General features: G+C 35.9%; 1 protein-coding gene across 3 annotated transcripts in view; it reads left to right on the forward strand.

Annotated features, from left to right (window-relative positions):
* Nucleotides 1-17,214, forward strand: part of KLHL20 (kelch like family member 20) — a 56,170-nt gene that overhangs the window by 11,138 nt on the left and 27,818 nt on the right. Inside the window, exons 2-5 of one of the 3 annotated variants that reach the window (XM_055319274.1) lie at nt 3,715-3,826; nt 7,016-7,589; nt 15,808-15,966; nt 16,698-16,792. In XM_055319274.1, the coding sequence (XP_055175249.1) occupies nt 3,819-3,826; nt 7,016-7,589; nt 15,808-15,966; nt 16,698-16,792 (836 nt within the window). In that variant the 5' untranslated portion in view covers nt 3,715-3,818. Of the gene's footprint in view, nt 1-2,117; nt 2,220-3,714; nt 3,827-7,015; nt 7,590-15,807; nt 15,967-16,697; nt 16,793-17,214 lie in introns of all 3 variants that reach the window. The other 2 variants (XM_055319275.1, XM_055319273.1) reach the window with 2 other exon arrangements.

Raw genomic sequence — 17,214 nt, forward strand, 5'->3', positions numbered from 1 at the left:
AAGTTTGCCTGGTTACAAAACTGGTTTCAAGAGAATTCAATAAGACTTCAGATGGTATAGTTTATTTTGGCAGGTAGAAAAGCTGAATTCATTTAATGACTACTTAATGAACACTAAATCCAGGTATTGGGGTATAGCAGTGAGCAAAGAAAAAGGGGGGGAGCTTATTCTCATGGGTCTTATATTCTAGTTGGGGGAGAAAGCTAATATATCAGTAGGTAATATATTTATGAAGAAAAATAAAGGGTATAGAGTGGTAGGAATTAAGAGATGCTATTTCATATAACATTGTGTTGGGGAGGAAGGATTTCCTCTGCCCTTCAAGATGCTTCTAGCTGGACTTAGAATCAAATTAACCATGAGGCAGATTAACAGGAGGAAGTAAAATTTAATAGCCTACTGTAAGGATACACACACACATGGAAATTCCAAAGATAGTCAGGCAACGTGATACTTATATGAGCTAAGGAGAGGGGTAGGGTCTGAGGGTACAAGGGGGAGAAAGACCGTTAGCAGAAGGGAAAGATGTTTGGAAGACAAGGGTACCCTAATTTGTAGATAAGTTTCTTAGGTAAAGAGAAATCTCTGTTAATAGCTCTCTTCTGATAAAGCAGGCAGTTGAGGGGGATATAAAGAGCTTTTTCTGAGTCTACTGGGTTTGGATTGCTTTTAACTCAAAATAATATTCATGCCAAAGTGGCCCATCTTAAGGTGGCCTGTCCTTAGCCCTTACAGTGGTCTGATAAGTTGACATTTGAGCAGAGATCTGAAAGAAATGAATGCATGAGCTCCATGAATATTTGGGGGAAGAACCCTTCAGGAGGAAGAAATAAGGCTCTGAGAAGTCTGGCATATCCCAGAAAATAGCAACAAAGTCTGTGTGTCCAGAGAATAATGGGCAAGAGGAAAGCAGTAGGAGATAAATTCAGAGCGTTAGCAAGGGGAAGAGTCCTGTAGATGTTGGTAAGCCTTACATGCTTTGTTTTTTACTATGAATGTTGAAAGCATTTTGACCAGAGGAGTGGTATAATCTGGCTTTTTAAAAAAGATGTATTTATTTGTGAGAGAGGGCGCACACGCAAGAAGAGGGGAAGAGCAGAGGGGAGGGAGAGGAAGGGGAGAAGAATCTCAAGCAGACTGGGCACTGAGCATGGAGCCCAGTGCAGGGCTGGGTCCCATGACCCTAAGATCATGACCTGAGTGAAACCAAGAGTTTGATGCTTAACTAACAGAGCCACCCAGGTCCCCCACAGTCTACTTTTCTGCAGGATCACTCAGGTTGTTTAGAGAAGAGAATATAAATTGGCAAAATTGTGTCTCTCATGAATGAATAAATAAAAGCTAAAAAAAAAAAGATATGTCACTGAGACTATTTAGTTTGTGTGATAAGAAACATTCATATGGATTCAAATTCAGAAGAACTTATCCAAGCAGGAGGTAAGGCTCTTTTAGCCACTCACATAGGGTGATTGGAACCATGAGATTAGATGAGTTCCCCTAAGAATGTGTGTAGAGAGCTGAGAGGATGGAATTCTGAGAATTCAGGAATTCTCCAAATGAGCACATTTAAGATTTTTTGCAAGATTGCAAACTAGACCATTGATAAGAGTTTAGAAATTAGCCATTATTAAAAATCAGGATCTATGCTAATATGGTAGTAACAGCACTTTTTTTTTTTTTGCTGTGGAATACTTTTAATGAAAAGATGGATATGTAGAAATGAGCTTCCATATTGTATAGGCACAATAAAAAATTGTTTATATCTGAGTTCAACAGTACTATGTTTATGTACATAATGGTTACAACAAAAATGTTTTCATTTCAACATTCAATGTGAATATTAAAATAGGAATTTTTGAATTTATCTTGTCTTTAATGGTGGTTCTTTTTTTTAAAGAAGCTTGATTATACTGCTGTTAACCATGTGATTTATTCTTTCAGCATCTACTACGTACAAGGCATCTTTAAACAGTGTGATTAAAAGTTTTCTTGATTGTTTATGTAGGTGGTAAAAATTATTCTTTAACCACTCACTTTTTTTCAGTCTATAAATTGTCAAGCATAAACAGTGCTGTTTCTACTAGATGTCAGGAATTATGAACATTTTTTTATTCTAGAATACAGAATCACCTGTGGGCTAAGGTCAAGAAGCATTTATAAGTACTTGGGAAAAACAGGTTGCTGTTGGAGAAAGGAACAGCTGTGTTCTTCGTTTTCAGGTTGTGCCTTTGTAATGTAAATGCAGTTTCTTTTCCCCCAAAAACGTCCTTTTCTTTCCTCTTTCCTTCTCAAGGGGCTCTTTCAACACAGGTGTTTTATTATACTGTAGTTCTTGGTGCTATAACATTATGGGTAGTAAACTGATATTGTCCTTTGCAGGCCAGATATTTAGACTATCTCAATATAGTCATAGATGATTAAGTCTGTGAGACTCACATGAGGCTAACCTAAAACCCAGTGATCAGAATGTGGGAGCCACCTACACCCTCCTTTTAAATAATATGATATCTTTGGAAGAATTATTCATCAGGAAAAAAAAAGAATTATTCATCAGATGACTGTTTAGTGAGTATAGAATCAGGAACAGAAATATAATGATCTGGACCATGGGTATAGGATATTTCACCTAGGTTCCAGAATAACCCAATTTAATATTCCTACTTCACAACAAAAATACATACCTTTGAAGTAACTAACCTTATAGCTTATGCCAATTAGATGTAGGATCGTTCCAGGATCAACAAATACCTTATTGATTTTTGCCTTTCTGACCACAATTTGTACCCTGGCTCCCCTCTCTCTCTGGTTATTCATATATCTCCCCTTCTAGACAGTTAGGTTTACTGATCGACTTTTTATATTCCTTTGAATTTTTCTCAGTTCAAACTAAGTATTTTATAAATTATATGCAGTTAGTAAATATTTGTTAAAAAGAATAATTACCATCTTGGGCATAGATTCTCTTTTCTCTGCATGTCAGTAGATAGAGCCTGATGGTTATGAAAATGCAAATATCTTCATTACAGTTATTTGTCAATTTAAATTTGTGGTATTTACCTAGTAAACACCTGAATTTCTACATGTGAAATATGAACATAAGGTATACACTTGCTTCTCTTATATATTATCTGGAATAACTTTAAAAGGTAATAAACCCTTGACTGTATTTTATTAGAAATGTTTAAAGATAATTCTGAAAATTTCTTAGACCATCTGAGTGTTTTCTAGCTGGAAAAGACTTAGGTTCAATTTTGTTATGCTATTTTCAAGCTTGACATTCATTTTGTAGGCATCTTACCAAGTTATTTGACTCTTCTGATAGTTAATTGATGAAGTTCTTTATGATGACTGGACCAAAATAATCTGCATTTATTGCAACTTCCTGGGCTTTTAAAAAAGAATTGTACAGAAATTTGGATATCCATAAGGAAAAAAACTGAAAATCTTATTTTGAATTATTAAATAATTCTAAAACTCTCTTCTTTCCCCAACCCAGCATTCACATCAGTCACAGGTACTGAATATTTACAGTGCCCCAAGAGATAGTTGTGGTTTATCTAAAAGTGTCAGGGAGACTTCCTCTGCTACTAAAAGGAAAGCTTCATGATTTTGAGCAAGTCACCTTACCAAATCAGTTTCTTCATCTGAAAAGTATTATGCTAAATGATCTGATGATCCATCCTATTTCAAATCTCTCTCCATTCTTGAATCTAGGTGACAGATTATACCAAGCAAGGAAGGGTGGTTTTCACATTTAAAGAAGTCTGGAGAACATTAACATGTAAAATTTACTAACAACACATATATACCCTGATCCTATGATGCGGTATGTATCAGATTTGAGAAATTTACAGAGCTGCCATCCCCCCTTTTTTTCAGATCCCTTTTCAAAGGAAAATAATTATTACAGTCTCTCAAGAGTGTGTCCTTTAACATAGTTAGGGTAACACATCACTAAATATATTTAAAATGCCCAATTTACAGACTTCTAGAGTCTTTGTGTAAGAGTAGCTTCCTGAGCTCCAGTCATCACCCCACCCAAAAGCCACCAAAAACAACAACAGCAAATTCTAAATAAATCCCAAAGGACAGATGTTCTTTTTCTTCTTCTTCTTCCTGTTGGCTCTTGTGTCTTAGGACTTCAAAACTCAGGTCAGAACTCTGTGTCAGTAGCTTTTTTTTTTTTTTAAAAAAAAGATTTTATTTATTTATTCATAGAGACACAGCTAGAGAGAGAGGCAGACACAGGCAGAGGGAGAAGCAGGCTCCATGCAGGGAGCCCGATGTGGGACTCGATCCCGGGGTCTCCAGGATCACGCCCTGGGCTGCAGGCGGCGCTGAACTGCTGCGCCACTCGGGCTGCCCTGTGTCAGTAGCTTTTAAACGTATTTGATATAACATACAGCCTACAGAGGGACCCAATTATACAAATGTATATAAATTTATATGTTTATGCAACACAGAGTTAAAACATATTTAACTAAAGGGAATGCATACCAATATTTTTTTCTTTTCTACTGTTTCATTGTTTTAGTGCTGCTTGTGACACACTGAATTGATTTTACAACTAAACCTAGCCCTCATTTATAGTACTCTTACTGTAGAAAAATACAAACCTCCAAACAGTCAACATAAAATTAAACCTTTAGAAAATTATTTATTTGTAAAGTGAGGAATTTCTATTTATGGACCCATACATTTCTTTTGTAATCGTAGTGTAAACCTTCATTGATTCTGACTGATTTGGTAGGAATAATTGGACGTGTGTAGTACTTTTATTAGGAGGAGAGAGAGAGGGAGCGGGGGAGAGAGAATTTTAAGCAGGTTCCATGCCAGCACACAGTCCAATGCAATGCTTTGATCTCACAACCCTGAAATCAAGAGTCGGACGCCTAACTGACTGAGCCACCCACACACCCTAACGTACGTAGTACTTTTAAACGAATGAGGCTTATTGTCAGATTTAATATCTCTAGTCCCAAAGTAGTCTAACAAAATCTTTGTCCAGAGGCTCTTAAGAGTCCTACTAAGTAAAAAAATATTTCACCTGCTATCTTCTTTACCACTTTAATGTTCATAAACTGTGAAGAAAAGATTTCTAAGATAAACTTCAATCCAGACCCTTCGGATTATTGTTACTCAGAATTTATTTAAATATTAATTGAAGCATATCAACTCAGATTTGATTTCTTTTTTTTTTTTTAGAAGACTTTATTTATTCATGAGAAACACAGAGAGGCAGAGACACAGGCAGAGGGAGAAGCAGGCTCCATGCAGGGAACCCAACATGAGACTCGATCCCAGGTCTCCAGGATCATGCCCTGGGCTGAAGGCAGGCGCTAAACCGCTGAGCCATCCGGGCTGCCCTCAGATTTAATTTCTAATATAGTTAAGCATAACCACCTTCTCTGAAAGGAATTTAGATAGTTCTATTACTAGGGCAGCTAAAATTTAAAATTGTTAACATGTACTAAGTCTTGAGCTAGAAGCATTTATATACATTATCTCCTTTCATCTTTGCTATAGGAGTAGATACTTACCCATTTTAAAGCCAAATAAACAGAATTAGAAAGGTTAAGTAACTTGCCCAGTAATTGTGAGTACTAGCATTTCAACCCAGGTCCATCTGTTCCACAGTATACTTTGAAACTTTATGCTCGCTAGTGACAGAGTAGCCATAGTACCCAAGGGTCAGCTGTTAGACTTAGAAGGGGGGAATAAAAGAAATCTTAATTTAAGGTATGGTAAAATATTTTGAGACATCTTTGGTTGGACTAAAACTTATGCAGAGAAGAGAGCTTTAACTCATTTCTCCCTGGGAATGGCTTCTAAAATATTTGGTTTGATTCTTTGCCTTTTTACAAACAAACTAATGTGATTACAGTTATTTACTATACTTCCTTGCTTATAAGACAAATGGCTCACTTAATAACTTTTTAGAAGTGTAAACATTACATTAAAGGTATGTAAAGCTTTTATTAGCTGACAGTCTAGCATGTATTTACTCATATAAATTGATACCTAAGTTTTCTTCAATATCACAAAGTTCAATTCTAAGCTTTCCTCTCTTTCACAGACCAAAGAATGTCCTGAATTATGTCTGGCCATCAGCAATTATCTATAGCATCCCAGCAACATGCTTGTGATTTTTTTTTAAGTTTAGTTTGTTTTTTACTTAGAACCACTGTGATAGCCTGTATAAACTGTGAAAACTATGTATCTTAGAATAAGTAAATGTAGTAATACATATAAAGTTAATTTGGGGGTCCCTGGCCTCATTTTTCTGATCTTTTCATGCAGCATGAGCTCTATTTTATAGCTTTTGTGGTGAACCTGAGAGTATATTATCCATGATAATGAGAAATAAACATTTTTGTGTCTTATAAAAATAACGTAACAATATTTTGGCTAAACCAGATTAAGTAATTAAAGTCCCCAGGTCTGTTCTTTGCAGAAAAAGAATCATTTATAAGTGTTTTTCGTAGGGGCAGCCCGGGTGGCTCAGTGGTTTAGTGCCACCTTCAGTCCACGGTGTTGATCCTGGAGATCCGGGATCGAGTCCCACATCAGACTCCCTGCATGAAGCCTGCTTCTCCCAATGCCTCTCTCTCTCTCTCTCTCTCTCTCTTTCTCTGTCTGTCTCTCAAGAGTAAATAAATTTTTAAAAAGTTTTTTTCATAAATTTTTATTAATGCATTGCAGGTAGTTGTAAAAGATGTAGCCCAAGGTAGTCTAATCTGAGTGCTTTTGAGATGAAAAAAGAATTATCCTTTATTATATAGGAGTACATAGTCAAAGTGCTCTGATTTGGAATTAATAATGTTTGTTCTTCAGAAGACTTTAAGGAAGTTTATGAGTCCTAGCATTCTTAGAACGGATGCTCTTAGGGATCTTAATTCTCCCTTGATTACCCACAGGTTTCCCTGTCTCTTTACTGATGAACACTTTATGGCAAGAGTGAGTTTCTAATAATATTGCCATCATCTCTTCTTCCTTCCTTCCCCCATTCCTGTAGGTGTACCAACATTCGACCAGGAGAGACTGGAATGGATGTAACAAGCCGCTGCACCCTTGGAGACCCCAATAAACTGCCAGAAGGGGTTCCCCAACCTGCCCGCATGCCCTATATCTCAGACAAGCACCCTCGACAAACCTTGGAAGTGATTAACCTTCTGAGAAAGCACCGGGAGCTATGCGATGTGGTGCTAGTTGTGGGTGCTAAGAAGATATATGCCCATCGAGTCATTTTGTCAGCCTGTAGTCCCTACTTCCGAGCTATGTTTACAGGAGAATTGGCGGAGAGCCGTCAGACAGAAGTAGTGATCCGAGACATAGATGAGAGGGCTATGGAACTACTGATTGACTTTGCATATACCTCCCAGATAACTGTGGAAGAGGGCAATGTTCAGACCCTTCTGCCAGCTGCTTGCCTCCTTCAGCTGGCAGAAATACAGGAAGCCTGCTGTGAATTCTTAAAGAGACAATTAGATCCTTCTAATTGCCTGGGCATTCGGGCTTTTGCTGACACACATTCATGTCGTGAGTTGCTCAGGATAGCAGACAAGTTCACTCAACATAACTTTCAAGAGGTGAGTTGTACTTAGTAGTTTGAATGTGGTTATACTGTATTGGTCAGGAGAGTAATATGAGTTCACGTTCTGCTAACATGTACCTGTTTGGGTATTTACTGCTGATTCTAATTCATAATAATACCAAAGAAATAAATTATAATGAATTCTAGCTGGTTTGTATTTTAGAGACCAATTTTATGTTCTGTTAACAGAAGTTAAGGTTTAGGGATTTGATTCTCCTAAGCCATATTAATAAACTAGTTTAGAAGTCAGAATACAGTTTATTAATTTATTAGGAGATCTGTGTCTGATAAGATACCTGGTAAAAGTCATTCGCATGAAACATTACTTTCCTGATATATAGATTGCTCAGCAGAATAAATAGTAAGTCATCAGTTACTTGGAGAACTAACAATCAAAAAAAATAAAATTAGATGTATATGAAAAGAATTTTTCATTAAATTTGTTATTTTTCATTTATTTAATAAATATGTATAAAGCCACTATGTTTCAGCCACTGTGCTTGGGAAAAAGGCTACCTACAGTAGTGAGCAAGAAGCCTAGGGTGTGTGTTCTCATAGAGGTTTTAATCTAGCAAGGAGGATATCCATTGAGTGCATAATTACACAAATAATTAATTACAGTTAATAGGTGCTACAAAAAAGCCTGGATGATTTAACATATTACAGAGAGATTTAACTTTGGTTTTGGAACAGCTCCTGCAAAATTCTGAGACATGAAAAAAGCATAACTAGATTGAGAAACCCAGTGTGGGGCACTTCGGTGTCTCAGTCAGTTAAGTTTCTAGCTTCAGCTCAGGTCATAATCCCAGGGTCCTGGGATCGAGCCTTGGCCCTGCATGGACTCCCTGCTCAGTGGGGAGTCTGCTTCTGCCTACCACTCCCCCTTGTATGTGTACACACACATACATTCTCTCTTTTTTTCTCTATCAAATAAATAAATAAACAACCAAGTAAATAAATAGAAATGCAGAGAGCAAAAGGGAGGATGACACCATGAAAATATCAGACGATAACATGTAATAATTCCTTTTTAGTCTTGAATTGAGAAAGGCCTTTCTAATTGACTAACACAGAAGTCATAGAGGAAAATATTGATAGATTTGACTACCTAAAAATAAGAAAATTTTGCATGGTAAAACTAACAATAACAAGACAAAAACATATTGAGGAGGTGGGTGGTACCTGGCTGCCTCAGTTAATAGAGCATTCAGCTCTTGATCTCAGGGTTGTGAGTTGAAGCTCCATGTTAGATATACAGATTACTTAAAAGTAAAATATTTTTTTAAAAAGACAAAGTGGGCCAAAATATTTGCAACTGTTACAGTCAATAATCTCTTTAATACAGCAAGAGATCTTATTGGTCAATAACGTAGACCAATGATGTAACCTAATAAAATGGACAGTAAAAAAATTCAGATTGCCTTTAAGCATATGAAATCTGCATCAAATTAATTGTTCATAATAACTGAAACAAATTAAAACTGTATCAAAGTTCTATTCTTCATTTCTCAGATTACAAAATTATAATCTATTAGATTACAAATATCTAGAAATTTGATTCCTCACCCTGTTGACAAGGCCATAGAGACAAGGTAATGGAGCTACACTGCTAGTATGAATATAAATCAATGCAGTCTCATTGAAAGGAAATTTGGCAGTATATATCAAAATTGCACAATTTGTCCACATTCTTTGACTCAGCAGTCCAGTTTCTGGGAATTTGTACTACAAATGTACTGGAGAAAGGAGCAGTTTGAGGAGATAAGATCATGGGTTTCCTTTTATTTTTTTATTTTTTTAGGTTTGTTTGTTTATTTATTTATTTTTTTATTTTTTTATTTATGAGAGACATGGAGAGAGAGAGGCAGAGACACACAGGCAGAGGAAGAAGCAGGCTCCATGCAGGGAGCCCGACGTGGGACTTGATCCTGGGTATCTGGGATCACAACCTGGGCTGAGGGCAGCACTAAACCACTGAGCCACGCGCAGGCTGCCCATGGGTTTCCTTTTAGATATATTCAAGACACCTATAAGTTGTCTAAATAGAGATATTGAGCCAGGGCACAGTTAAAGAGTCTGTTATCTTAGAGGTTAGCCTGAGACTAAAATGTAGGAGTCATCAAAATAGTAATTAGATCATAGTAATGAAACTATGATGGCTTAATCCTTTCAAGGCCTATTTAATCCAGAAACCGTAAAATATTGGTAAATTTGCATAAAAATTTAAAACTTTTGTAGCAAAAAAAGCAACATGAACAAAGTAAAATATCAATGCCAATGAGATCACCGAGAGAGGAGAAAGAAGAGCCTTAAAATTCTTCCAACATGGAAGGATGGTTAGTGAAAGAGCAATGGCAGAGGAAACGGAATAACTAGAGGAGAGAAGAGGAAAACTGGGAGTGTGAGATACTGAAATGCAACAGAAAGGATTTTTTTTTATGAGGAAATTATGTGTGTGTGCATATATTCTAGCATAGCCAGTAAGTTTCCAAAAATTAATATTAGGGCAATTGGCCATAAAAAATATTAAAACAGGGCAACCCGGATGGCTCAGCAGTTTAGCGCTGCCTTCAGCCCAGGGTATGATCCTGGAGACCTGGGATCGAGTCTCATGTCGGGCTCCCTGCATGGAGCCTGCTTCTTCCTCTGCCTGTGTCTCTGCCTCTCTCTCTCTCTCTCTCTCTGTGTGTGTCTCTCATGAATAAATTAAAAATTTTAAAAAATATAATAAAAAATTACAAACATTTTGGTATTAGAGAAGGTATAGATCAGTGGAACTAAAAAGAGTCCAGAGGTTGACATTTCAAGTCTTTGGAGGAAAGTAGAATTGTTTAATAAATGTCAATTGGAAAATGGTAACTTAGGAGAAAAAAATAAAAGATGGAATCCCAATAGATGAATAAATCTAAAAAACAAAATTCTAAAGTTCTAGAAGATACCATTAGTTGTCTAGTAGTAAAAATGACCTCTCCAAGCAGGATACAACTGAGAAACCATAAAGAAGGATTGATTAACTTAATTGTCTAAAAATGAAGAATTTTTTATTTAACAACAACAACAGCAATAGCACCATAAACTAAATATAAAATTCCATGCCAAACTCCTACATGGAGCATACTGAACAGAAAAGAAAAATAATTCCTATAAAACTCATACAAATTCAGTGAGAAAAAAACATGAAAAACACAGTAGAAAATTAGGTAAAAGGGCATGAATATGTGTAAAAAGATATTCAAATGTAAATAAACATATGAAAGCTTAGCCACCCTTACACATAATTAAAGAAACATACATCAGAACAAGATACCATTGTTAACATATCAGGTTGGAAAAACATTTTAACTTTATTTGAAAAAAATTCAAATTTATAAGAAATTCATATATCCCTTACCCAGAGTACCAGTTGTTAACATTTTGCCACATTTGCTTTACCATTCTCTCCTTGTTAAATCAAATATTTTTCTCTGAACAATTTGAGAACATATTGTATACATCATATTCCTGTATGAACTTGAATACTTCAGCATATATTTCCTAAGGCCAAGGACCTTTATTTATGAATTTTTTACAAATTTCTCTTACAACACTTCTTATCAAATTCAGGAAATTTAACATTGATAAAAACATTATTTAATCCATAGCCCCCATTCCAGTTTCACCAACTGTCCCAGTATTGTTCTTTATAACAATTGTTTTCCAGTCCAGCTTCCAGAGCAGATGATTATACTGCATTTAATTGTCATGTTTTTTTGAATTCTGGATAATCAGGAGTAGTTCCCTCCACCTTTAAGAGCATAGGCCACTTGTCTGATGTTTCCTGATGAGTAGATTCAAGTTATACATCTTGGCAGAAGTACTACGTAAGTGATATTTCGTGTTTCTCAGTGCATGATAGAAGTACATGTTATCGATTTGTCCCATTACTGATTATGTTAACTTTGATCACTTGGTTAAGTGGAGTCCCTAAAGTTTCCTATTAAGTTATTATTTTTCCTTTTGTGATTAGTCAGAACTTTTATAGAGATGCTTTGAATCCATGTAAATATCCTATTCCTTATAAAGCTTTTATTCACTTTCACGTCCATTGATTATTTCTGCCCAAATGAGTTATTACTATGATAGTTGTAAAATGAGGATGGAAAAAAAATTCCCCACTTTTCTAACAACGTTCTGCTATCAGGAAGAATTTGCCTTGTTCTGAATGATTAATGAGCTTATGGACTCCTAGACTTTTATTCTAGTTGATAGATTATAGTCCTTTGTTACCACTTATTATTTTGGTGCTTTAATAGTCTGGTTTATCCTTCCTGTGCTTACTTTCACAAAATTAAACAGATATATGTATGGTTTTTAAATTTCCATTTCTGTCCTACATAAAAGGTAGCATTCTGTTCTCTTGCACTTTGCCTTCTACTTAATTTATTCCAGAATTCATTCCATATCAGTTCATAGAGATCTTGTTCTGACTCCACAGCTGCATTCTTCCCCTTGTGTGTACTACCACAGTTCGTTCAATTAGTTTCCTATGTTTGAGCATTTAGTGTTCAGTGTTTTGCCATTACAAATAATGCTGCAATGAATAGTCTTGTGTTTGAATATTTCAGTGTTGTTAGAGGTTTATCTTCAGGATAAATTCCTAGAAATGGGACTGCAGGGCCAATGGTTAACTGTATGTAATTTTGTAAAATATCGCCAAATTTCCTTCTATGGGGATGGAACCATTCTGACCATAATATATGAAGGTGACTATTTCCTCATGACCTCACTAACAGAATATATTGTCAACCTTTTGAATTTTTGCCAGTCTAATAGATGAGAAATGGAATCTCAGTGTGGTTTTAATTTGCATTTATCTTAACATAAGTAAAACTGAGTATCTTCCATATGTTTAGGAGGCCTTTTAAAAATAATTTTTATTATTGTTTGTGATTATCTTTTGCCCACTTTTCTATTCGATTTTATTAATTTTTTTTCTCTTCAGTGTTTTAAAGTTCTTTGTTAACAGTGATAACTTTCTGTCTGTGCTACGTGACAAACTCTATGTCCCAGTTTGCATTTGCCTTTCAACTCTGCTTATGGTATTTTTGGTCATGCAAAAGTTTTTTTTTTTAATATTGTCAAATGTTTAAATCTTTTACTTTATTGCATCTGGGTTTTGAGTCAGAGTTTGAAGGCTTCCCGTTTCCTCAGGTTACAATGGAATTCAGCCATGTTTTTTTCTAGTGTGTATATGGTCTCTGAATTTATCTTGTGTAGGGTATCAGATACTGACTATTATCTTTTTGGTAAATACCTATCTAGTCCCAGTACCACTTATTTAAAAGTCTCTTTTTGCCCTAATGATTTGAGATAACATCTTTATTATATACTGTATTTCTGTATGGGATGGGTTCTAGATCTTCTAGTGTAGGCCATACAGCACTACCACAATGTTTTCTACAATGTTTTAGTTATTGAGGCTTTGTAGTATATTTTAATATAGAGTAGGGTCATTAATACCCCTCCCATATAACTCATGTTTTTCCTAACTTCGTTGTATGTTTATTTTTTCCAGGTAAACTTAGTAGCAACTTATCTAGCTCTAAGAAAAAACCTTGGTGTATTTATTGAGATCATATCAATTTATAAGTGTAGAAGAGCAGTCGTGGGGCACCTGGGTGGCCGGTTGAGTGACTGCCTTTGGCTCAGGTCATGATTCTGGGGTCCGGGGATCCAGCCCCACATCCGGCTCCCTGCATAGCAGGGAGCTTCTCCCTCTCCTTCCTCCTTGTGCTCTCTCTCACTATCATCTCTGTCTCTCTCTGTCTCTCTCTCTCTCTCTTAAGTAAATAAATAAAATCTTAAAAAAGAAAACACTTTATGATGTTGAGTTCTATTAAGAAATGAGAGATAGAGATGTCTTTCGTTTCTTCAGTTTTATATTTTATCTCTTAGGAATGTTTTATAGTTTTCTTCATTTAAGTTTTATACATTTCTTCTTAAGTTACTAAGTGTATTTTTTTTGTTTCTATTGTAAGTAGTTTTTCCCGCTTCATTACAGCTTTAAACCAATTGCCATTAGTGTGTATGAAACCTATCTCACTAAATTTTTTATTCTTTGGGTTATTTTTTGCCATTGATTCTTTATAGTTTTCTGAACATCCTGTCATGTTATCTGCATATTAATCATTTTATTTATCCTCCTCCAGTTGTTGATGCCTCTGGTTGTTTTTTCCCCTTTAGTTGCTTGGGTTAATACTTCTAGTAAAATGTTAAATAGTAATGGAAATATTGGACATACTTGCTTTGTTTCTGGAATTACTTGGAATGACTTTGGTGTTTACCCATTAACTAATATACTGTTTTTAGGATTGATGTGTGAATATTTTATCATGTCCACCAATTCCTGTTTTCTTAAATGCTTTTCATTAGGAATGGTATTGAATTTTGTCAAGGGTTTTATCAGTACTTATGGAGGTAATCATATGAATTTTCTCCTTAAACCCATTATTATGAATTACATAAGTGAGGTCCTAAAATTAAAGCATCTTTGTATTTTAGGTACACATTTTGGTCATGGTGTACTGTTAATGTGATGTTGGAATCTATTCACTAATGTTTTATATAGTCCTTTTTTTAAGATTTATTTATTTATTCATGAGAGAGACAGAGCGAGGCAGAGACACAGGCAGAGGGAGAAGCAGGCTCCCTGAGGGGAGCCCGATGTGAGACTCGATCCCAGGACCCCAGGATCATGACCTGAGCCAAAGGCACATGCTCAACCACTGAGCAAACCCAGGTGCCCCTTATATAGTCTTTTTATATTGATATTGTTAAGTGATGCTAGTCTTTTCATTTTCTTGTGCTGTCTTTATCAGGTTAAATATATACACTTCATGAACATGAATTAGAAGTTTTCCTGCATATTCTATGCTTTGAAGCAATATATATAACATTGGGATTATATCCTTTCTGAAAGTTAGGTAGAATTTTTCTGTGAAACTATCTAGGCTTGGTACTTTTTTGTGAAATAGTTTAATTTTCTCTATTCTATGAAATTTCCCTTTTCTAGTAGGATCGGTTTTGTTAGTATGTATTTCCCTGGATAATAAAATCTGCTTCTGCCTCTGCCCCTCCCCTTGTTCATTCTGTCTCTGAGATAAATAGTCTTTAAAAAAATTTTTTTTTAAATTTAAAGAAAAGGAGGTTGGCAAGTAAAGACAAAATCGCCCTGATATCAAAACCACAGATAGTAAAAGAAAACTACAGATAGAGCTCTCTCATTAATTTAGATGGGAAAAATGCCAATAAAGTATTAGTAAGTTGATTCCAATTAAAAAGCGGAATACACCATGACTAAAAGGTGTTTATACCCCACTAAAGATAATAGAGTTATATTTTATAGTTATACTTAATTTCTCATTTAAAATAATCTAACTTCTTCATACACTTTTTAAAAACAGATTTGACATTTAATTTTATCCTACTATTTTCAAATATTCAAATATTCAAATTTTCAAAATCTACTCTTTAAAACTAAAGATTTGGGGTGCCTGAGTCGCTCAGTCAGTTGGGCATCTGCCTTCAGCTCAGGTCATGATCCCAGGGGTCCTGGGATTGAGCTCGCATTGGGCTCCCTACTCCACAGAGACCCTGCTTCTCCCTCTTCCTCATCTATTCTCCCTGCTTGTACTCTCGCTCTCTCTACCAAATAAATTAATTAAAATCTTAAAAATAGAGGATGCCTGGGTGGCTCAGCAGTTAAGCGTCTGCCTTCAGCCCAGGGCATGATCCTGGAGTCCCGGGATCGAGTCTCACATTGGGCTTCCTGCATGGAACCTGCTTCTCCCTCTGCCTATGTCTCTGCCTCTCTCTCTCTCTCTCTCTCTCTCTATCTCTCTCTCTATCTCTCTCTCTCTATCTCTATCTCTCTATCTCTATCTCTATCTGTGTGTGTGTCATGAATAAATAAAATCTTTTTTAAAAATCTTAAAAATAAATAAAAATTTATTGTGACTCAATCCTGGATCCCGGGATCATGCCCTGAGCCAAAGGCAGAGGCTCAACTGCTGAACCACTCAGGTGTCCCCAATTCTAGACTATTTTGAGCTTCAGCTCCATTATGGAATAGAGTTTTGCCCCATAACCCTGAAAGAACAGTATTGAAACAGTACATTAAATGTGATCACAGATCACAGAGTTTTTTTCTTTATTCTTAACCTAACTTTGAACAGGTAATGGAAAGTGAAGAGTTCATGTTGCTTCCAGCCAATCAGCTCATTGATATAATATCTAGTGATGAACTAAACGTTCGCAGTGAAGAACAGGTGTTCAATGCAGTGATGGCCTGGGTCAAATACAGTATTCAAGAAAGACGGCCTCAGTTACCCCAGGTATGATGGGACTGTTTCTCCAAGTAACTGTCTTCTTTTGTACTGGATGAAATAGTATATATTTGACTTGCAAAAAAGAAACAGTTGTCACTGCCCCTTATATTAGACTGTAAGAGAGACCATCTGTTTTCCAGGAATCAAGGAGATAGTGTTTAGAAGCATTTTAAGTGTTTATGAATTTTTGCTCCTTGGTTTCCTCTATTTTGCATCAACCCTAAGTTAGGGTTATAGCACAAGTCAGAACCCAAATACTAAATGAACAAAAGAAAACAAAGATAGCCATTATCTTAGTTTCCTTCCCAATGTGGCTTGGAAATCCCATCTCATTTTGAGGAGTTACAGGGATGATACGGGCCATAAGTGATCATTAAATGAAATGTTAGTGTTCTTGTTATTATGACTGTAGTCTTTAGCAATTTAATAGGATATTCTTCAGATTATTACAGTCCAGTCATATAAGCTAATTATAAAGGAGCTTATATTACTGAGAGCATTCTAAAGTGATAGTGTGCTTTCAATTTTCTGATTATTCTGATTACTGAATTGTAGGGTAAGTTTAGGTTTAGTATTTATGCTGTCCCTCCCTCTTTATTATTTATTAATTAAATCAAATTAATTCAATTAGATCCCAAAGCAATTGGAAACCACAGTATGGGAGCAGGGGTTATGTATTCTCTCAAATACCTTGCAAGTGGAAGCTTGTGCCTTTAATGGTATTTATTACCTCTTAGGTACTGCAGCATGTTCGTCTGCCTTTGCTTAGTCCCAAGTTCCTGGTGGGCACCGTAGGCTCTGATCCCCTCATCAAAAGTGATGAAGAATGCAGGTATGAATGGCCCTAGGTAGGAAAAATGAACAACTAGCATTCCTGTTTTCTCCTTTTTCTCCTAATTTCCTTATTCATATTGCTTCCTAAATATTTGTATTTCTAGTGCTGACACCAGGACAATATTTAACAGGTTTTTTCTTCTGGGTTAGGGTCAAGAGGAGGAGATGGAAGAAGAGATGACTGAACTTCCAGTATTCCATTCCGTTAGTTTTTATGTGTGGTGCTAATTGGTGTAGAAGTGACAATAAAGAGGTAGATTTCTAAGATTTTAATGCAAGCTTGAATTTGAAGAGGCAGTTCTCTGCTAATATCTGTTTTTCTTGAGATAGTTAATGCTGTTGACTCTGTCAGTAAGTGTCAGGAGCACTTTTTCATTCTATCACAATGCCTGCCTAAGGAATAGGACCAGCCTTACTTTT

Source organism: Nyctereutes procyonoides, unplaced genomic scaffold, assembly GCF_905146905.1.
Source record: "Nyctereutes procyonoides isolate TBG_1078 unplaced genomic scaffold, NYPRO_anot_genome, whole genome shotgun sequence".
Classification (NCBI taxonomy): Eukaryota; Metazoa; Chordata; class Mammalia; order Carnivora; family Canidae; genus Nyctereutes; species Nyctereutes procyonoides.